Source organism: Corvus moneduloides, chromosome 13 (genome assembly GCF_009650955.1).
Source record: "Corvus moneduloides isolate bCorMon1 chromosome 13, bCorMon1.pri, whole genome shotgun sequence".
NCBI classification, from domain to species: Eukaryota; Metazoa; Chordata; class Aves; order Passeriformes; family Corvidae; genus Corvus; species Corvus moneduloides.
Window position 1 is genome coordinate 17,472,940 of NC_045488.1, and position 22,458 is coordinate 17,495,397.

At 41.6% G+C, this 22,458-nt stretch overlaps 1 protein-coding gene across 1 annotated transcript; it reads left to right on the forward strand.

Annotated features, from left to right (window-relative positions):
- Window positions 1-1,758: 1,758 nt before the first annotated feature.
- CRABP1 (cellular retinoic acid binding protein 1) lies at window positions 1,759-15,037 on the forward strand (the record flags this gene model as incomplete). The annotated part of the gene is made up of 4 exons (XM_032123195.1): window positions 1,759-2,008; window positions 2,480-2,658; window positions 5,334-5,447; window positions 14,707-15,037. Coding segments are annotated over 4 exons (594 nt in total), but the record flags the coding sequence as incomplete, so codon positions are not given.
- Window positions 15,038-22,458: the final 7,421 nt, after the last annotated feature.

A 22,458-nucleotide genomic window follows, 5' to 3' on the forward strand; every position in this document is an offset into this window, starting at 1 on the left:
TTCATACTCTCTGTCATAGGTAGCTAGGGACTTCCACTGGGCTGCAGGTATATACATTCTGCAGGATTCTGGAAGCAAAGCTGGACCATGGCAGCATGTTTTCAGTTATGCAGTTGGGAAGCTGAAACTGAGGGACTGAGCAGGGTTTTTCTTCAGTGTTTCATAGCAATGTACAGACTTGGTATGTGTTTGTTGGGCCTGCAGCCTTACATTTGAAAGTCTTAAACCTAGTTGCAATAGGAAATTATTTGTGTGTCTTTTTTTTCACAAGTGTTTTTCTTTGAGGCAATTTGAAATCTTTAAAGAAAGTTTTTCAGATGGGGACTAATTTATAGTCATTTACTAAAACAACTGAAGAATGCTTCGTGCTCTGGCTTTTGCTTTTGGTTTGTATTGTTCTGTTTCTCTTTCTAGAGAAACCCTGTTATTGAAAACAGATATTCCTCAATGAAATGTTCATTTCCTGGAAAAAAACCCAGATTTTTCATCAAAATATTTCAGTTAAAGAATGATGCCAGGTCTCCAGGGTGTTCTGAAAAGGCAGAAACAAAAATCAGTAGAAAAAGAGTGACAATCAACAGACAAGTACTTGGTTCTGCTCTATGGTTCTTACTCAGGTGAAATTCTTCCTGGAATAAAAAATGAGAGCAAATTTCAGCATAAATAGAATCCTGCCTAACATACTAAAGTAACTCCCAGTTCTATTCATTTTCTAGGAGTAAACACATTTTATACATACCTCAAGTAACTTATGTGTTCATTTTACAGAGTCTAACAAGTGGAGAATGGTTGCGAATGTTCCATGAAGTTGTCTCAGCAAAGGTTTTCCTATAATTAAAGTACATCTGGCTCTGTTCTGAGTGGGAAATCACAGGCCTCTGAATGTTTTGAGTATTTCCTTATGCACAACAGCAGCAGAAGAACTCCATACACCTTAACCTGTCAAATTCTGTTCCACTTTATCATGTGGATAAATCAGCTGCAATAAGGAACTTTAATCTGGCATCTTTGACCTGAAACTGAGGGATTCAAAGCAAAGACAATGAAAATGGTCAGGAAATTATGAGAGGCTCAGAACAGCACTCAAATCTTTAGCACACTGGTGTTAATTTAAGTGAGTGTGAAATAGGTTGCTGTGTTTCTCCATAAAAGCTTGTGACCACCATTGGCACTGCTCTTTCTGATGCCAGTTCTGCACCTACATCCTCCTGCTGCCAACAGTGCCACAGAGCACTGAGGGAATGCGTGGCTGTGGCCGGCGAATGCTGTAGGCATCGTGCATCCCTTTGTCCTTCACCCTTCTCAAAGGGGAGACTCGGCTCAGGGGCAGTGACAACTTCCTCACAACAGCTCCCTATCCCAGAAAGGGCTGTGCTCCCTGGCACCCCTTAGACCTGCTAGCTGTCCCAGTGAGCCGTGTTGGGGGTAGGTTGGCAGCTGGGAGAGCCGTGCCTGCGAGGAGACCGGGGCTGAGCTGTAATGGGCTGCTGTGCCTCGGCCCTGCCGTGGTGGGATCAACGCGGAGTGAGCCTGGAGAGAGTGCGTCTGGTTGGATTGCCCTCTGCCTTCTCTGCCTGCCTCTGGGGCTTTTCATCAAGTCCTCACTGTCTGCCTCATTTGTGGGACAAGTGACAATCGGGCTCTCATTCTTGGGCAGTCCCAGAAGGCAGCTGTGGAGGCTGCAAGGCAGGTGGCAAGAAGTGATGGATGGAGAGGGCAGGATGGATGGATGGATGGATGGATGGATGGCCATGACTGGGAGGGGGCCGGCTGTCTAGCGGCGTGGTGCTGGCCCGGGGGAAGGGGTGGGGGGCCGGGTGGGTGTGCCCCGCTCTCCCTGGCGCTGCCGCCGCGGTCCGCCCCACTCACAAGGTGCCTGAGCCGGAGAGCGAGCAGCAGCGCCGCGTCCCCGCCGCCCTCCGCAGCGCCCGCCTCGCCATGCCCAACTTCGCCGGCACTTGGAAGATGAGGAGCAGCGAGAATTTCGACGAGCTACTCAAGGCGCTGGGTGAGGCGCGGGGGAGCCGGGCAACGGGCTGTGTCCCGCGGGAGGGGACACGGAGTGGCAGCTGCAGCCGCGCTCCGGTGCCCGGTGTCTCCCGGGAGAGCTCCGTGCGTCAGCCGCGGGCAGGAGAAGCTCCTGCCGGTGCGGGCGATGGCTGAGAGCCGTAACCGGGGAGGGGCGGTCAAGGCACGGCACGGTCCCCGCCTCACCTGCGAGCGCCGGCAGTCCTGCTCCGGGGAGCCGGGCTGCGGCTGGCCCGGCGCTCTCCCGCGGGGATCTCTGAGAGAGCCCGCGTGTGCCGGCCGTGCGGAGCCTGCCGGAGCGCCGCAGCTCCCGAGCGCCGCAGCTGTGCAGTAGGGCTACGCGCGGTGCCCCGGCCTCTCGCCCCGCTCCCCGATCTGCGTGATGCTGGACGAGGTCAGCCCAGGGTACCTCTGGCGACTTCAAGCTCTGTTTCCTCCCCGCTTCGCCCAGGTGTCAATGCCATGCTCAGGAAAGTGGCGGTGGCAGCTGCCTCCAAACCCCATGTGGAGATCCGCCAGGACGGGGACCAGTTCTACATCAAAACTTCCACCACTGTCCGTACCACTGAGATCAACTTCAAAATCGGGGAGAGCTTTGAGGAGGAGACGGTGGATGGACGAAAGTGCAGGGTAGGAGGAGAGCTGGGGCGTGTGTGTGTGTGTGTGTGCGTGACCAAGTTCTTTTTAGACTGGACAGACACATCTGCTGCTCGTGTCCCCAGACAGTGGCATTGCTGCCCTCCACCCTCTTCTTGCCAGAAGAAGGGGGTTCTTGATGGTCACCACTTTTCTTGTCCCTCTTGCGGGATAAAACTGAAATCCGAAGGCAACAGCACATGACGGGTCCCAAAGGCGGAGTTCAAATACCTGGTTGCCAGCTTGGCAGGGTTTAGTTCTGCTCTTTTTGCTTTTCTCTCCCCTGAAGACCTCAGCTGCAGTGAAAACTCTCCCCAGCCTCTGTCCCTGACAGAAACACGGGAAATGGTGGAGCGAGAGAGACCTCAAGAGTCAGGATTTAGTGCACAAACCTGACATAGCTTTTGTCCTAGATTGAATCAGGTGAGTTCTCAAGCAGGACCACAGACAGTTGGCAGCTTGGGGCTGAAATCCTCTTTCACACCCTTGCAAGTGCATGTGTCCCGTTCACTGATCAGATAGCTCTTTAACAGTATAAGGCAGGCTTTCAGCTGGTATTATACCATCTCCTTGAGCAGAAGTGCATTAGAGGGCATTCACTGGAGTGTTTTGGGCTTGATTCTGCATGTGAGACCCTGCTCCTCTACCTTTGTAACCACTTCTGTGGCCATGGAGGGGGATGTAACTCGGCAGCCTCTGACACCAGGTTCTTGCTGGTGTAGATATGTGGGATCTGAGGTTTGGGGAACTGGGCTGTGGTCATAGCTGCCTTTTGAAAAGCATTATTGAAGGCATGGGTTAGTTATGCTTTCTTTGAGCACATTACTCTCACGCTTATTTTAAAAACATATGAGTATATATAAAATTCTTATAAAAGAAGTACAAAGAAAGAGTATCAGAATGTAGTCTCAAATGAGGATCACGTTTTAAAAGTATCCAATGCTGATGAAATAATCTACTTTCCAAAATATAATCTCTCCTAATTCTTGGGTCAGCTTTTGAGACTGTTTGCATCACTAAAAATTCAGAACTTACTGTCTTCAGTGCAATTGCTGTCAACATAAATTTATGTAAAAGGAAGCAGATTCTGGGAGTCAGTGAATATTTAGAACATCCACTTGCTCTCTAGGATGAGTTATCATATATTTAACAGTTTGTTCAGGAAATGCTGCTGGCTTTGTTAATTTATCCTGTTCGGCAAAAGTAGTACTGTAGTGTCTTCATACATAATGCATATACAATAAATGTGACCCGCTTTCTAGAGAAGAATTTATTGCTGCAGATGGAAAAACAATAATTATGGCTGTAAGCTATGAAAGTTGGAAAAACCTGAAAGAAATGGGTTTTGTGAAGTAGTAATTTTTTTCCATATGTTGTGAAATTATTTATAGTCCACTCTCAGGAATAAGTTGTACTGCTGTGTGTATATAACCAAGATGTGGCCACAGAGCAGAAACTGACAGATAATAAAATAATACTCCAGAATGTAATTTCCAGTATCTGGCAAAACTGCTGACTGGTGATAGATTTTGATATACTTTATGGGGTGGAGGGTTTTGTACTGCCAACTAATTTGATCCGTTGTTCATGCAGACAAAGATGGAATCATATGTCGTTGTACTTCAAGACACAGCTTCTACAACTGCCATTTGAGCTGGCTTGTTGGCTTATCTATTGTTTTGAAAAATATTTTAAAAGTAAACAGCTAATTTTAAATCAAAGTAAAGGGGTTTTTTCCCTTGAAAAGTCTGGGAAGTGTTAACTTGAATTTAGACATACATATGCATACACATGCATGCATATGTATATGTATATGTGTATGTATATGTATATAATCACAGACTAATAAATGTCTCCCTTGTGTCATTATAAAGCAATTACTTGAACATTCATTACAGGGCATCCTTCTGCACAGCTGTTCCATTGCACTGTGGAGTAATAGTTCAGTGCTAGAGTGAAAAGCAACAGAGTCAGGGCTTGCCTGTTTGTGAAAGTTAAACAAAATCCTGTAGTTTTGGGTTCTTTTACTTTTCAGTGGTTTCATATTCATTATTCAAACACTTTGAAAAATGTCCAAGGGTATTTCAATTTCCAGACTCACAACCTTTAAAAAGTAATGCCACAAACACTTGAATTCTGACAACATTTCTTTAATTTGGCTGTGATTTATTCTAGTTTGTTAGCTCAATATGTTTAATACACAGTTAACTTGGCATGGTGCCATAGAGCAGGAAAGATTGTAAGTGACAAATACTGCATTATTTATGACCACAACATGATATATAGAATTGTTTATGCTCTTACTCTAAGGGGACTTTGTAGTGATAAATAACATGTCAGAACAAATCATATGTGTACAAAGATGCTTGGGAATGTAAGCACTACATTAGCATGTTCCTAAATTACACTCTTCAACATCAAGCATTTGATGGAGACTAAAACATTTGCAATTACTTTGTTATTAATATATACCTCTTTCCAAAATGCCCCATCACACCTTAATTTTTATTTCACCACTTTCCACTGATGACTTTTTTCCTTTGCCTTTATCTATCTCTGTGTTGCTCCTTTAGTGGAGCAATTATTCTCACTATTGCTCATTGTTGTCTCTGTCTCATGCTGCTGGGGACTATAATTAATGTATTTCCTAATGGTTTTCTTGCCTGCAGAGTTTGGCCACTTGGGAGAATGAAAACAAGATCTATTGCAAACAAACTCTTATTGAGGGAGATGGTCCCAAAACATACTGGACTCGAGAACTAGCTAATGATGAGCTGATTTTGGTAAGAACTTTGAACCCACTCAATACATGCACCATATTAACAGGTTTCTTTGTTACCATGTAGCATGAGTTATTATTTTTCCTTACTTAAATTCATCTGGAAGACTACCATTTTCATAATCCTCTATCTTACATTTAATACATTGCTTTTTTCCATTCTTGTTATTATTTTAAGAACAAATGGAGATGTATGCACGTTCTGACTTGCATTTGATTGTTAAAACTTTTACCATACGTGTATGGTAGAATAATCACAAATGGGCCACTTCTACTCTGGAAATTCACAACATCATGAAAGAATTTGCTTGATTTATTGCAGATTTTCTCTGGTGAAAGTGAGATTAAGGCATCTCATTTCTGGAGAATCTTGTTTTTTAGGAATGTGCATAATATTGTTTCTTATCCATGGTCACATGGTACATAGCAGGAAAGATATGCATTAATCTCTCCTAAAAGATATGCTTTAATCTCTCCTGTTTATGAAAAAGATGTAATTTCCTCCCCTATCTCTGCCACCTTCCCCAATTCCCTGATCATCTCCGAGTCAGATTCAGAATTGTCTTCATGAGTTTCTTAGAAATACAGAGATTTGCACATTTGCTGTCAGCCAACATCCCCCCAGTTGTGTGTGACCTTCCAGCTGGCAGCAGGGTAACTGTGGGCATTCTGAGCAGCACCTCTGCAACTGCCTCGCCATGCCCGCCATCAGTCATGCACAGCTTATTTATTTAGATTGTACTTACTTCTGTTAGAGTTCTCTTCACTGAATCTTTCCTCAGTAGTCACTCCACATTAATTTACCAGTATCCAGACCTGAGTAAAGACGCAGTAGCACAGTTCAGCTCAAGTTCAGAGTCATTTCATTGCACATGTTCTTACTAGTGAATTCCGGATAAATAGTTGATTAGACTGTTATGCCTCATCAGTTTGGGCATGGAAGACAGGCTCCTGGAGTGGTGGGTAAGAAAACATCAAAGCAGGGAGGTTTTATTTCGAACTGTCACACTAACTAAACCTCTGCACTTTAAAAATCTAACAGTGTCCCCAGTGTTTCTCTAAAGCAGATGGAGTTCTGTTTTTAAGATTGCATCTGAAACAGAAACAGGACCCAAACCTAACCAAGTATAAACAAAAAGCTTTTAAAGTGTTAATGTTATTCCAGACATCTTGGAACTGTTCACCCACCCCTTATGAGGACATGTATGCTGTTAGTGAAATCACACTGGTTTCTAATGAATGAATACTCCACTGCTGCATAATTTCTTTTGACTCAACCACTGGAATTCTTTATATTATCACAAAACTATAGGAGGCAAAGTACTTTGATCTATGCTTTGGATCTTTATATGTAATGCAGTGTACAAAATGTATTCTCAACTATAACTTTTCCAGCTTTCTAACAATACATTTCTGTAGTTTATTATTTAAGCAACAAGCTAATGAGGCAGCTGTTAAATAAAGTGCACTGCTCCGAGCAAAGCAAGAAAGCTGCTCATAATACAATTGCCTCCTGCAAGCAGCAATGTGAACTTGCCCTGCTGGGGAAGAATAATGAAGCTGGATAAGAAACCAGAGTGATTCAAAGATTTAAAGCCATCTAACCTTTTTTCTTGTTTAATACAATCTGTTGAACTTTTCTGGATTAATTATTTTTCCAATTAGGATATAAATTAGAACAACTCGCTTCTTATTAAAATATTTCCATTTGTAGGAACTCAGAACTTTTGGTAAGTCGATTTAGTGGTTAATTTCCTTGCCATTAAAATACACACATTACTTTTAATTGTATGTGTAGATTCGACTTCCAGTCATTACATATTGTGTATAAAAGAACCTAAATAATATGTCTAAAATTTGTTATTGCAAATACTTCTCTTAACACCACTGATCAAGCCACCTCTTAGAAGAACTTTCTGGTTGTTAAGCTAAACCACTGGAAGACCTTGAGCCTTTCAATGTAAAGAAAGCTTTCACTGAACCATTATTTGAGTGCTTTTTTAACCCTGTCCAATTTATCAATTTCCCTCCTAAACTAAGAAAACCAGCATGGCATGTACTGTTTTGCTAGCAATCCAGCACCTGATGTTACAATGATCTCATCTCCCTACTCTTATCTCAAATGATCCTGACTTATATGCAAAGGCCTTGTTAATTCTCTTCTGGTTTCCATTTCCCCACACTGATCCCCTTCCCATCTCTGGCAAGCTGGAATTACGTTCATTGGTTGCAATGTGTGATTTTACTGTGGCCATTATGAAAATATGGTATTTGTTTCTGAGTGATCCATTGGGATCATTCTCTCTGGGTTTTTTACTATTCAATATGATATACAGTTTCATTCTCCCACCTCTTTTTTTGAGCATAGTGGCCTCTTTTGCTTTATTAAGTATTATGACAGTAGCTGGTCCTCAGGACAAGTATTTTCAAGCCCTCATGACATTTGATGAGACTGAATGTACAGATCTTTGAAATACATGGGTTCACTATCTGACAGCCAAAATCTCAGCAATGAGGTGTTTCTGGGAGTAATGGTGGTGTGAGATCTCTGGTCCTTTGTAGAAGCTGATATGGCCAAAATTAACCCTTCTGGGAGGCAACGAAAGGTTCTACAGTTTGGAGAGAGACAGAAGGGGATAAGCTACATTTTCTTGTCTGTGGTCCCTAATTTTAAAGCCCTGGAACATTCCTGCAGACAAGTGGTCTTTAGAAGCTAAACTATTTGAAGGGATTGGCTGAGGTGTGCTCAGCAGCTATAAAAGGGAACAAGATAGGAATAAGATCCCTTGGTGAGAAGACTCTTTTGATCTCTTGCCTCTCCACTGTGTTTGAGTTTTTCATCACTCCAGTGAACAAAGATTCAACTTAGATTATTTTATTTTATGCTTGGCAAATTTCCTTGGATCTGAGTGTGCAAACCCCCACTTACATCTTACTTCTTCAAAACCAAGATCACAATGAAGAAAAGAAAAAGAGATGTTTATCTTCTCCTTTCTTTCTTCTTCCACCCTCAGAGCTTTCTTAGGGATCTTTAGGACCTGAAATTCATTCTCATTCAGTTTTGCTGCCCATATTGCTTCAAATATTTCAAAATTCCCATCTTCACACTTCTCAAATCTCCCTACCTACCTAAGAAATGTTTTCTGTTCCTTTGCTCTCTCTGATGTGCTTCAGTAAGGCTCTGCTTCTGTTTCTCTATCCAAAGATCTTTCAAGAAGTCTTGAGACTCCTTATTTGCTATTACAAGCATTTGCAGAAGAAATCAAGAAAAGTCATACCCGGTTTGAAAGAAGTTGCAAGAAAGAATCTAAACTGTGTTAGACTGAGGCATGAATTGAAGAAAGGCTTGGGGTAACAGGCAGGGGGTAAGGAATTAATTTTACTCTGTTAGTACTGGCTGCATAAATGTTGGAGCTTTGCCACATAATTTTGATCTAATATGCTGCATTACTTCGGGGACCCATTTGTTTATGATATTTTCCTAGTGTAAGGATATATTTTTCTCTCCAACACAGCATATTAAATAAAATGCATTTATTATGCCATATAATAAAAAAAAATCAGTGTTTAATTGCCATGACTACCACAGAGCTAAAATAGAAACCATATTACTGTTTAATTATCAATCTTTCTTGCATCCTGGCAGAAGAATTCCTTATGTTCTTCAAAGATATTTCCTTGGAGTAAAATGATGGTCTTCCAATTCACATCATGTCCTCTGGTACACAGATGCTGAGAACACACTATTTAGTTACCAAAGTTTTTCTTTACCTTCAGTTGCCTTCAGTTCTCCTTAGCTCCTTGCAGCATGGAGAATGAAATTGCTCTTATTAGTAAATAAATATTTGGCTCATACAATGACAGATGTAGGTCTAAATCCTGTTAGAAAAAGAGTTCTTTCAGCTAAGGAAGGGAAGGAGGATCAAGTTCTGCTTTGGAAAAAAGATGGTCTGAAAACTAGATCTTTGATCTAAAACTAGAGCATTGGAACTTCTTTCATCAGAGCTGTTTAATCTCATCTGATGCACTTGCTGGGATTTGAGTGCTGCATTTTTAGAATTACTGAACAATGTAGATGAAAATTACATGGAATGTGCAAGCAAGAGAGGGTGGAAAGGGTAGTTCCCCACTAAAGTCCACATTTATTTGTCTTGACTGTATCTTTATATTGTACTTTAGGATTGTAATGCATACAGAGAGTCAGAATATCTATATTTACAACTCTACATTCATAACTATACTTGGGTTAGCATTTGAGCAATCAAGATCAGAATATAACACAAAAATATGAATTTCCTTTGCTTGTCTGGAAATTATGATCTGGCATTAAGTGGCTTTTCTTCCCTTTATTCTACTCATAATGTTTTTGTTGTTGCTATGTGTTTTTGTCAGGGACATTAATGAGCTATCAGTCACTTATGTAAGTCAAAAGAACAAAAGGTCTGCTCTTTGCAAAGTTAAAGGATGCTGCTTACAAATATTGGCTATTCAAATGAGACACATTTATATGCAAACTTTGGGCACATTGCTGCTTTCACGACTGCTCATGCCTCTATAGATTTAAGTTTAATCTATAACACACAAACGTTAATGTGGATGATTACTAAAGAGGGGCTTTAAAAACAGCCTCTGACCACATTTTACACAGTTCATGTATCACACAGGGGTTCTCAGAATCAATCGTAGCAAGGGTCAAAGATCAGAACATTGGTGAGGGTTCAAGCATGGTTTCTATTCTTCATTCCCTCCTCAGAAAAATCATGCTGTAGTTGATTAAAACTGGTGAACTATGGTGCCTAGATGAGTGAGTGAACATTTTTTAAATGATTTTGCTGACTCCTAAAATTAAACATAGTAGATGAGAAGGGTCAATGCAGATTTGGAAAGAGATTTTGCAGTGGAATGCTGAAATGTGTGATGTGCCTACGTGCCTAAGCCTTGTATTGAACAGTGTTAAACTACCTAAGTGTTTAACTTCTCTTTAACTTTTGGAGAGTGGTCTTATATTAAATCAGTTATCAAAAGGAGGGTCTACTCATATCAAGCTCAGAATGAGGGGGTTGCGCTATCGTCATTAGAGCAGCCTTGATAGAAGTTCAGGAGCCTGTAATAATGTATGTGTGTGTGTTGCATGGGCCTAATGCTTTAATTTATTCTTTGCCATGAGCGGATTTACAAGGGGGCTTAGGGATCTACAGCCCTTGCTCACTACTACAGCCTAGTCTGGATTACATCCCAAACAGAGAAAGAAGCCAAAGCCATTTGCATTTTGGCTGCACCCAATCCTGAACATAGCCTTTTGTAATATCACTTGTAGCTTAGATGTCCTCTGTGCACTGGCTTTCAACTATAACTGGGAGATACCATTGTCTCAGATCTCTGTCATTCATTTGCTGCATGACTTTGAGGAAACTGTATAATACAGCAGTGCTCAACCACAAATACTGACATTTAGGCTCCTTGAGAAATAACCTAATTTTGCATGGTCCTGTCAATTGATATCCTGAGGAAAGTGAGGTTGTGTATTGGGTTATTTGCTATTATAAAGTGGGGGCTGCACGTTCAGTGACTATGGCCTCATAAGGATCAACCTCTTTCCTAAAATATTATGGGAGTCAGGAGGAGAATGGAAATAGGCAACATGTCTTTGTTGTGAAGATTTATAGCTTTATTCTAGATAACATGGAAGTTTGCTCATGGACAAAGCCTTTTCTGAGGATTCCTTTAAGTAATACCTTCTTTTCTCCATCAGTTTGCTGATGGATTCTGTCTTCCTTTTGTAAGTTGCCTCTGCATTTTGAACAGTCATGAGCAGATAAAGGGATTTTTGCACACACTGACAGAAGTGATCTTTTCCAGGTGATTGTTTCAAAGACACTCTTCTTAATTATACTGTGTGCTCCACTTACCACAAAGGCTCCTCAGCAAATGTTTATAAAGAAGACCTTCAAAAAGCAGATTTGCTTCTACAGGAATATATTACTACCCTGTAATTCTCTTTTAATCTCTCATGATGTCAGTGGTCATCAGATTTTGAGTGAACTGAGAGAGGTCATTTTATTGGATTATCCCCCTGCACAGGGCTTTGTTTGCAGTGTGCTTTTGGACTCTTAGCTACAGATTATGACAAGCTAAGTGAAGACAACAATTCTGTAATTTGCAGTCATTGCACATTTAAAATCCTATTTTAGATTTAGATAGCAGCCTTGCCTTGTAGCATTTTGTCAGATAAGTGGAACCTTGCCAAGCTGATGAGAAGGTGGTGTTTGAAAATCCTGCATCTTCTCATTACATCTGAATTACAGTTTGGTAGCATTGCTCTTTTTTTTAGTTGCTCTGATGGAACTTCACCACCAAATAGCCAGGTTTGCCCACCGTCTTTCATTTGGAAGTTTGACTGCTTTGGGTCATGGAAATCTTTAAAGTCTGCTTATTGTAACAGGAACTATCACTTCTTTTGAGTCTAGAATTAGAACCATAGATGCTAAACTGCTTTATCCTACCACCGAATACAAGGATTTAAGTGTGAAGGAGAGGGGAATAACAGCCTTTTAACTTGGATCCTCTCCTGACCCTGGGCCCAGCTGTACATTAGACATTTCTGTGAGTTACCACAAGAAAAAGAATGCAACAAGTTTGAACATGTTCCTCTTTGCTTTCTTTAGCAACACTGACTGGAGTTTTATCAACAATGATAGTAAGTTGCAATAAGATAGGGAAACACCTTTTGTGTAAGTCATGTGCATAACTGTGACAATAAAGCTCTCTATTTATGTGCTTCAATTATATTGTTAATCATCTGAATGTGTATAAGGTATGAAATCTAAGTGCTAAAAAATGCAGCTTATTCCTGAAACAGGTCAGAGGCCACATAACCTAAGCTGGGTCTTCAAGGAAAGGATATCTTGGTTGTTTGAGAAGTGCCCAGTGGTTACATGGTGCTCCAGAATAATTGTAATTGTGCTTTGCATGATTTCTATCTCTTTACAATCTACATTTAAAGACATTATTGTGTTAAATTATAGTGGTTTTCCAGACTGTGGGACTGGTGTGTTGCAGAGTCCTTGTGTGTAGCAATTGATTTTTTGTTTTGTTTTGTTTTTTTTTTTTTTGAGTTCCCTGACTATGTCCATGTTTTCTGCACTTGATTTTTGTCTAGAGTAACTTGAATGCAGTCCTTTGCCTGAAATTTTCAAAAGTCCAGAAGTCTATCTGGAGCTGGATGTTGGAAGTACAAAATGAGGAGCCTGTGACCTGTGTCACAAGCAGGCTGAGCTGTGACTCTCTGAGTGCACAGCGGTCAGTCTCCGGTGCTGGTACTCACCCATACTACTGAGCTTTCCCAGAAAGTCCTATGTCTTTTTTCTTCCTCCACAAATTTTTATCTTTATTTCCACACTCCCACCTATGAATCTTCCAAGGAAGCTGCCAGTCAGACTACACTGATGTCTTAGGAGCAAGCTCTGCCCAGGAGCACTGTCTTAGAACTGGACACAGCAATTTTAGACGTTCAGATCTACACTGGCTCCCTTGAAGTATGAATCACATCTATTTCAATCTATTCTTCCCTGTAGTGTTCCTTCTCAATACAACTGCTCATCTGTTTTGAGAATAACTGCTGTTGCACAGCTTTAGGGGAAGGAGTTTCTCTCTCAATTTGCCTAAATTTATCAGGGAGGTTGCATGAGTTTTGGCAAACAGCTGCTGCAGTCTTTCTCATTAGAATTGGCTGATGTGGCACCCACTCACATCACAAGATGTGGCTGCATGGCTGTGCAGCTCCAGCTGTCAGACTGGGGCTGTGCCAGCTCTGGAAGAACACTATACAGGGACTGTTTTACTACTGTTTATGATTTGTGCTGAAATAGCAGCAGGGGACCCAAACCTCACTGTGCTTAGCAGTGCCTGAATGTGAAAGACAATCACTGTCGCAGGGACCTTACAGTCTCCACAGACAACCTTGAGCCCTGGATGTCTTGACTCTTACTTCCTTTCTCTGGCAAAGCTCCTGCTGACATAATTTTGCCTTTGTGGATACTTTGGAAATGTTGAAGGAAGCCATAATAAGGGTATTTACAGCTGGTGCTATGGACAGTAGAGAACTATCCACGTCCTTTAATGTTAATTTTCAGATGTATTAATGTATAAGCTAAAAATATGTATTAAGCACTGATGTGATATTGATATGCATAAAACCAAAGTCTGTATATCCAAAATACTAACAGACTTGTCACCCCAACAAAGAGAACAAAATTTGAGCCAGTCAGTTTTAAAGCCAAGTCCTTCCAAAGTGTCGGCCAAAACAGGTGTAGAAAGCATTAAAACAAATAGCCCGGCTGAATTTTCATAACACACTGAGGTAGCTCTTAATGTGTGCTTTTCAGTGAGACCTTGGCAGTGACCACAACCAGACATCCCACCTCAGAGCTTGTTAGTGCTGAGCGCAAAACCGTCTGTCGGGGTAGCTGAACATGAAGTTTTTTGCAGTCTCTATTTCCTCACTCTTGCCCCCATTGTTTCCTTCCTGTTTAATTGCTTAAATTTTAGCCTGCCAGACCTGAAATTACATGCAAACCCTTTGGCTTTCTCAGACAGCTGCCACAACCATTGTCCTGCCTACATGTCCTGATAATCTGTACGGCATTACAGATCCTTATCATCGTTAACAAACTCACTGGTTAAGGTCACAGTGTCCTGAAGGAAGGTTGTCATTGACACTGCCCACAGCCCAGCCCAGAAGAGAGGATTTGGTATGCCAGCATGGGGTGTCAGCAGCTTGCAGCAGCATTTTGTTTATAGGCATACATTCTCCTGGTCTTCCTCTTTCCTCCACTGACTTCATTTGCCTGCTTGGATTTATATCTGCAAATATCAAAGAATACCTTTGGAACATGCCATCAGAATTCCACCCTCAGCATTTCTAGTTCAAAGTGCTGCAACTCTTTCTAAATATAACAACAGTACATTCCAAATTCACTTTCTTTTCTCATGTTTATTTATCAATTCATGCCAAGAAACTACAGAAAAAGAGAATCTACGCATCATTTATCATTCTGACAAAATCCATCCTGCCTTGAGAAACAGGTCATTTACATTGCAGTCCTCTTTCTAAATGTCTTCTTTCTTTACTCTCATCTGTCAAAAGACAGAAGAAAAAATATTTCTGCTGTAGAACCAATTACTTTAGTAAAAATAACACTTTGAAGTGGTGTTAAATGTTTGCTGGTTCTACCTCTTCTGATTGATTTTTATTTCTTTTCCAGACCTTTGGTGCTGATGATGTTGTGTGCACAAGAATTTATGTAAGAGAGTAAAAACATCGATTTACTTGTCATCTGGGATGAAGCGGAGAACTGTGAAAACCCCCAGTATAACGAGTATCTGTGTGTGCTGTTACTAACGCGGTGTTGTATGTGACTGTGTGTGTTATATCTGAACCCAGATCCTCTGTTAAGTGTATTTTGCTTTCATTTTTCATTTCAGACACTATTCCTTTCCACTTTTTTATGCCATCAATTTTCATGTCTGCTTTGTATTTTGTAGTTGTCACTTGCTATGTTCTCCTCAGTTATTAAACTTATTGGGCATAACTCACAGCCGTTTGGGGGTGTTTTTAATTGAAAACCCAGCAGTGCTTTGGTTAGGACTGAAACACTTTTTACCCTCTGCTGAAGTCAGTGTGTAGTTTCCCTGCCATTGGCAGGTCCTGTGCTGTCAGGGAACACCTCCTAGGGCAACACAAAGGGATGGAGAGCAAGTGGATGGCAAGGCCTTTCACAGAGCTGTTCTCTCGAACCCAGAGCTCTGCTTCTTTCCTTCTTTCTGTCTTCTCTCCTCCTTTCTCCCCTCTCTTGTCCTCTCTTCCTCCCTGTTGAGGAAAAATTTGTGTATCCCGTGATTGCTGGGACTGTGATTCAGCTGAACGAGATATGACAAGACGAGATCTTTCTCCTCTTTCCTGCAGCGTCTCTGAAGAATGCCCAAACTTCCCTGTTGAGACATGCATTATCCAAGTACAAAACCCAGCTGTAACTACAGGACAAATAACATTGTGATCATGATTAATACTTTTTGTCATCACATCCAAGCACCCTCAGGCATGATCAGAGAGCCAGAAGAATCTGACAGACTTTACTTGTTTTGGCCATAAAAAAATATAGCTGAGGTATGCTGCTTTTCTTCTACTTTCTCACCTGTGACAAAGAGGCTTCACTCCCCCTCCATGTTACAACTCTCACTTTTGGTGATTCAACGTTTCATTCTTTGAGCAACTAAGTGTTTCACAAACCAGGGCCATAGTTCAAGAATGAAAGAAACACCAAATTTAATGTATTTATTCTGGCTCAGAGTTCTGGCCCCAGCACTATCAAGTATTAGAATCAAGCTGAACAGACATTCCACTAATGAACCAGATAGTCTTCAGTTCTTCAGCCTTCGAAGTATCTGGAGATTGAGACTAGAAGCACTACTTATTTTAGTGCAATACACAAGCTTATGTGACCAGCTTTTATCTTTGCAAGAATAATTTTTCTGCTTCATGTCACACAATCATATAAGATTTTTAAGAGGTTCAGTGTTAGCAGAATATATGCCCTGTTCACTGGATTGTGCTCACTATTCAGAACAGGAAAATAGGACCAAAACTTACTCGTCTTGGGACATCCATGACAAATTACTCTGTCTCTTCAGCCCTCACACAGCTATGCAGAGAAATCCCCTTTGACAGGATTGTCAAACTGCCATGGAGAAATCAGCCAGCTGTTCTGTTTATTGCAGTGTGGCTACAGAAGCACAAGAGGAGAGAAACATACAATGTTTTCTGTCTCCTCTGCTCTGACAGGTCATGCTTGCTCTCTCTGCCATCAGCACTCAAGATACCATATTGCAGCTGAAAAGAGGGTTCTTCCACACTCTAACTGTAAGCCAAATCCTATTTCTGAGACCTCAGTTCTATTGGTATCAATCAAATACAGTGCATGTTGGCCCACATTGAAGCAGGGACCGAAATTAGTTCATTGAGGTTCAGATAGAGCTGAAGAATGAAGTAAGAATGAAACCATGAGAGGGAATGACAGGGATCTATATTTATTTTCTATCTTTTAAGATTCAAATTAAAATAGTTGGGTGTTTTGTTATAAACAAGTTCCTCTTCAGGAGTATCTGGATCTGCTTGTGCTATCAGCTGTGCCAAAGGGACTCCACAAAAAAGTGCCAGGCTTTGAGCTAGCTCAAAGCTGCTCAGGGGTGCACACAAAACTGTCCTGCCACATCAAGGCTGAGCAGTAAATAGCACTGTATTGCAGGGCATGTTGGCACAAGTCAGGTTCCAGAGCACCAAGAGCCCATCAACACCACAGAGACTTTGCCTCCACCTCCAAGAAGCGCGTGGTGGATGTGGGGGCTGGTACAAGTTGAGGAGGCAAGTAGTAGAGACAAAGCCGGTGAGTAGCAGGGCTGTTTTGCCATTCCAAGAAAATATGCCACTCTTAGCAATTACCTTTTCCACCTGTGTCTAAAATAGCCCTGATACACAGTTTGTGAGGGTTCAGCAAGGTATTGGCATGAACCTCACACTGTCTAAAGAGAGTGAGTGCATTTAATGGAAGCAACAACTTCTGTGTTTCATTTCTAGGAAGGCTCAAGCTAATGTGTTGTGCTGCTCAAGCAAATACCCTTCAGAAAACTTTCCCATCAACTGGAAAATACCAAGTCAGGTTTCCATCCAGTTGGCAACTACTATCCAAGTAGTAAAGCATGAGCTATGTAACGAGCTTGTAGGAGTTATGATTAAAAACAGGCTCTGGAGATATGAGCTACCCTGAATAAGTGGGAACTTTCTTCTTCCAGGCTTGAAGCTGTTCCCCAATGCTTCATTTGCAGTCTGGCATGACAGAAGTTCTTTTCTTTAATAATTTCAGTGTGGAAGCTTCACCACTTGATTGACATTTGTGAAGTTATAATAAAGTTACTGGTGCATGGGTAAATTCCTATGAACAGAGACTAGAACTGGTCCAGGGTGTTAGTTTCATGGCTCATTGTTGAAAGTGCAAAGGCCAAATTGCATTTTGTGAGTCCTCTTGGATTTAAAAGCCTTCAAATCTAGGCACTCAAGGATTTGGAGTGAATTTACTGGCCAAAAGCCTTGCAATTGTCTCCTGCCTTTTCTTTTCATTGCTGATATTAAGATCCTTTGGGAACGTGGAAGTTGAATAATGCTGTGGTGGCCAACAGAGACCGTTTTATCGACTTTTTGTGTAAAAAGTCATGAATTCACACCTACCCCCTCCTCCAGATGAGGTGGTGGAAGCAGAGTAGAATTACTGTAGTTTGCATCCACAAAAATTAAGTCTCATGGTGTCTGAGGGTTAAATCATTGCTTAGCAGAATAGGGTCCTGAAAGCTTCAGGTGGCTGCTCTCTGCTCACAGGAGGGAGGGACTTCTCTCAGCAAAGGTGCCAGAACAATGGAGCACGAAATTAGGATTGCGTAAGTGGTTTGTTGATTATTTGATAGCATGTGGATGTGTGAAAAGGGCCCCAGGGATTTCACAGATATTGTCTTCCAGATTCAAGTCAAAGAGACACTGTCTGGAACTCTAGATAATCAGCCAAGGACAGAACCTGGCTCACAGTTATGTGTATCAGTGAGGAAGCAGAAGCTTCCCCTCATGCTGCTATGTTCTAACGCTTTGTCACTTGGGCTGGAAACCCTCTGTGGTTCCAAGCACTGACTGGTGACAAACATGGCCCACCTCTGTCTGGATGGCTGCTGGCTGACCACTGTATGCATAAGCATCTCCCCCATCTGCAGTTTTGCATGTCCCTGTGCCCTATAAGCCAGACTCCTGAGCTCTGCAGTGCTCAATGCTCATGGCCAAAGGACTTTCTGACAATATAAATGAATGCATGAGGGAACCTTCCTTGTGAGTTTATAACGTGCTACTGTTTATGTTTGAGAGCATTTCTCCACACAAAGACAGCAGAATACAGCCAGCTAAGAAGGTGAGAAGTCTTCCTCCTTGAAGTATAAAGGCTTTGTCTTGCTGTTGCCTGAACAGTCCTTGAATGGATAAGTACAAGTGAGTATTCAGTATTATGCCTGAACACAACTTTCTACAGCTACTTTAGATATCCTATGTAACCAAGATATCTACACGAAACTGGGTCTTCAGGAGAGCTGTGCCTTTTTTTGGAAAGGCAGCAGTAAACCCGGGACAAAGCCTGAGGGCATCATAACTGAGGTGGATCTGACTGGGCAAGTGACTGCCAGCCTCTGTGCCTGCAGGCTTGGGACTGAACACTGCACAGGCCATGCTGTGGCTGCAATAACCAACTGCTACAGAGAGACAAAGAAAGGGTTATACAGATATCTGCAGCAACTTGGCACTCGGGTAACATTTCACAACAACAAGACTTGCCCACATGAGTGGAACACTAGGATCCAGCGGCCATATTCTCTGCCCGAAGGCAAGAAGGGTTCATTTTAGGATTTTCCTTTGATTTTCCATACTTTATTCTTAAGCTGCTTTCATAAAACATTTATTGTTTTTCTTCAGGAAAAATAAACATCTGAACCAGTAAACAGATCAGACAGTGAAGTAGGATTCAAAATAATCCACTGTGGGAAACTCAAAATATGAAAAAAATTCTCAGCCAGAAATATGATACTGCATTGAACAGTTCAGTTCATACATATCTGTCCCACAAGCTCTTTTTGTGTGGATCAGAGCTGTCCCATTGCATGCTGTGTGCTCTGCAGACCTAGTGCTGCTTTAGCTCAAGTGATCACTTCTTGCACACTGAGTGCAAAGAGAACTATTTCTGCTGACAGAAAGCCCCAAACCCCACATGGCTGCAGAATCCACAGTCTTTGAATCTTTTTAAAATACATGCTCTCTGAGCACTTCCATGCCAGAAGTGGAACAACCTGATGCTCCACCAACATGTGGCAGGCACACAGTTCTTTTGCCATGTTCTCAGAACAAAGAGGAACATGGCAGCTAAACTCTTTTACAGGCTTGATTAAGATTTCTGTTAGAATTTGCTGTATGGTCAACTCCTGCAACCAGAGAAGAAGGTGGTGAGGCTTGAAATGGTTTCTGCAGCAGACAATACCACAGCCTTCTACCAGACACTGCTCTCTCCTGCACAAACCAGCTGCTCACAAGGAGAGGCAGCTCAGTTGCTCAAGCAGAAAGGATGTGACAGCCTAGGTGAGTGTCTGAACTACGGATTTCTTAAAAGCCCTGCAGATATGTATCTCAACATTAATCTTCACAGGATATTCCTGTGGAACTGGGGGACTGATTTCATCATAAGTCTGATGAGTTCACAGAAAGTTTTCAAAGGGCTGAAGCTTTCATGTCTAAGTAGCTGCTGCTGCTGGGAGATAAAGGTGCAATTGGAGTTGCAGTGATCTTACAGAATTGCAGACAGGAATAGCTATAGTGGGTCAGTGTAAAGGTCTGCTCTCCTCCAGAATTCAGTGCCTAAGACTCTTCCCTGAGACTCTTGGGAGCCTGCATATCAAAGTTACTTGGAAAGATCTTTTGAGCACTAATATATAGTCCATGTCAGTGCTGAGATTCTGCTGCTTTTAAGAGATTGATGATTGCTGAAGCTATTGCTTTCTATTTCTCTTGCTGCAGTTGGGAGATTTTTAAAATGTTCCATGTGTGGAAGTTTATGTAGAATTGACACTATGCCATAATGATGCGTAGTCAGTCTGGAATATCTAAATAATGATATTAATTTGCATGATCCTCCATAGGGTGTGCCAGGACATCAGCAATGACTGTAGTGAGAAAGTCCATCTCTGAAGTAAGCACCTAATAACTCTTTTTGCAGGAGTTTTTAACACTGAGCTTAGGCATGTGGCAAGGCTAGAGACTGCGAACATATTGCAGTTATTATGGAGCCTGAAGTCCAAGTTCCTTTTAAGGCACGTCACCAGTAATATGTTTTAATCAGAAGTATTTTAGTGAAGTAAATTGGAAGCATCTGGGCCTGACTGGCATCATGTTCTCTCAAGTGTGATTTATTTCATAATTCCTTTAATGAACTTGGTATCAATACTACCTGATGAATAGGAAGAATAAACAGTAAGGATCTGTAATGCTTTCCATTAGTACAAGTTATACAGAAATGTTGCTGTTGTTGATTTTGTTGCAGCAACAAAAGAAATCTTCAAAACAGGTCACAGGGCAGTTATGGGAATGGTCAGAGTCCTGTAAAAGGACCATTTTCAGGTCTTCCTTGCTATTGTTAAAGTAACAGGAGAATTAGTTAATTCACTGATTTACTGCAAACATTTCATCCTGCTGGAAAAATACCTAAGAATATACTCCAGGATTTGGGATGGGGGACACCTTGCAATGTTTCTCCTGACGTCATAGTCAGGGTCCCAAGCAGTATGGACACAAAACTGTGTTTTCAAGAAAGGGAAGAAGGAGGCAAGAGAGGTGTAATGTATGTTTGTCTGTGTGTGAAATAGCCATCATGTCACAGGACCTGGTTTTCACACAGCTCTAGCAGCCCTAGATAAAGATGAACACAATGCTCTCTTGCTTTTCTTTCAGTTTATTAAAAAGTGACCCATTTTGTTCAAAAGTTATTCACTTCTACCTGACTGAAAGATAGAGATATGGCATGACTGAAAGACCTCCCCCCAGTCTTGGGAAACCGGGATGAAATACAATGAAAGATGTACGGGTGACACAGTTTTAGTGACAGAAGGAATACAGTACTCTCCTGCAGGTAGGGTGAATGTTCTATGAAATGAACCATTCCATTATTTTCCCAAAGCTTTTTGATTTTACTGTAGGCATTGACATTGTAGCACATGAGGTTTTTCATATGAACACAAATAGCTCTTTCCCCTCTCGCCATAGATAGTACTTAGTGTGTTAGTATGTCAGTGGGGAACACTCTGCATTGTATATGAAAGTCTTTAAAGTCTCAAATATAATACTTGGAAGTGTAGAGGGATCTCAGCATAAAGCCCTGAATCTGTTCCAAGGTAGGGAGGAGAAGGAGAGAAAGGAAATGTATAGCTTTTTCTATCACTTTTTTCCTTCTTGATTTTGGCTGAGAAACAAAATTTAAGGAAGGGTTTGGATACTTTGTCATAATTAAAAGCCTGGGAAGAGCTTCTTTGTAGGCTTTTATAACTTACATGTATTTGAACAAATTGCTGTATAGCTCCTTAAACTGTTTGACATTTGCTCTTGTTAGGGCAAATTATGATTACTTCTACTTCTGACCCGGATATTTTTTAAAAGAGTCAGTTGCTCTGTGCTAAGTTTAAACAATTGCATGTGCTAAATGCTTGTAATAAGTGCAGTGGCCTGTTAAATTAAGCCTGAATTTATTCAGGATATGTTTGTTTTGTGAATACTTTTGAATAAGTAATTATAATTTTGCCTGAAGCCCGTCATTTGGATGCTGCAATAATTAGGGTACCCAATAGCCAAATTTCATCGTCTAATAACGCTAAGTAAATACAGAGGGAAATTGAGGAGAAAAGGTTGGTATTTTGAAGAAGACGACATTGGCATAAGAATTTAAAATTCATTTCTCTATAAGCAAGGCAGGAGTTAACTGTTAAGTTTCTGGAGCCAATTCAACAGTGCCACAGTCCCAGCATTCCTCTCGCAGGCAGCAGCCATCACAGCTGGGTGGCTGGAGGCAGAGGCAGCCCGTGGGGATGGCGGGGGCCCACCACTCTTTGTCTTGGGCACAGCACAAGCATCTGATGGCAGCCCAGTAACATCCAGCTGGTAAAGAGAACAGTTCACATAGCTGGTCGTAATCAGATGAGATCAGACTCAAGGAAATTATGAGAACCTACAAACATCACGATGTTCACTGGCTGAGAATGGCATGAATCTCCCTCTCAGTTAACCAGTGCTGGAGGCACATAATCACCCTGGTATACTGCACTCTGGGCAGCAATTTTAAACTTATTCCTATGAAATTGCATTGTTGCTTTGCAAGGATTTACTGCCATAGCTACCC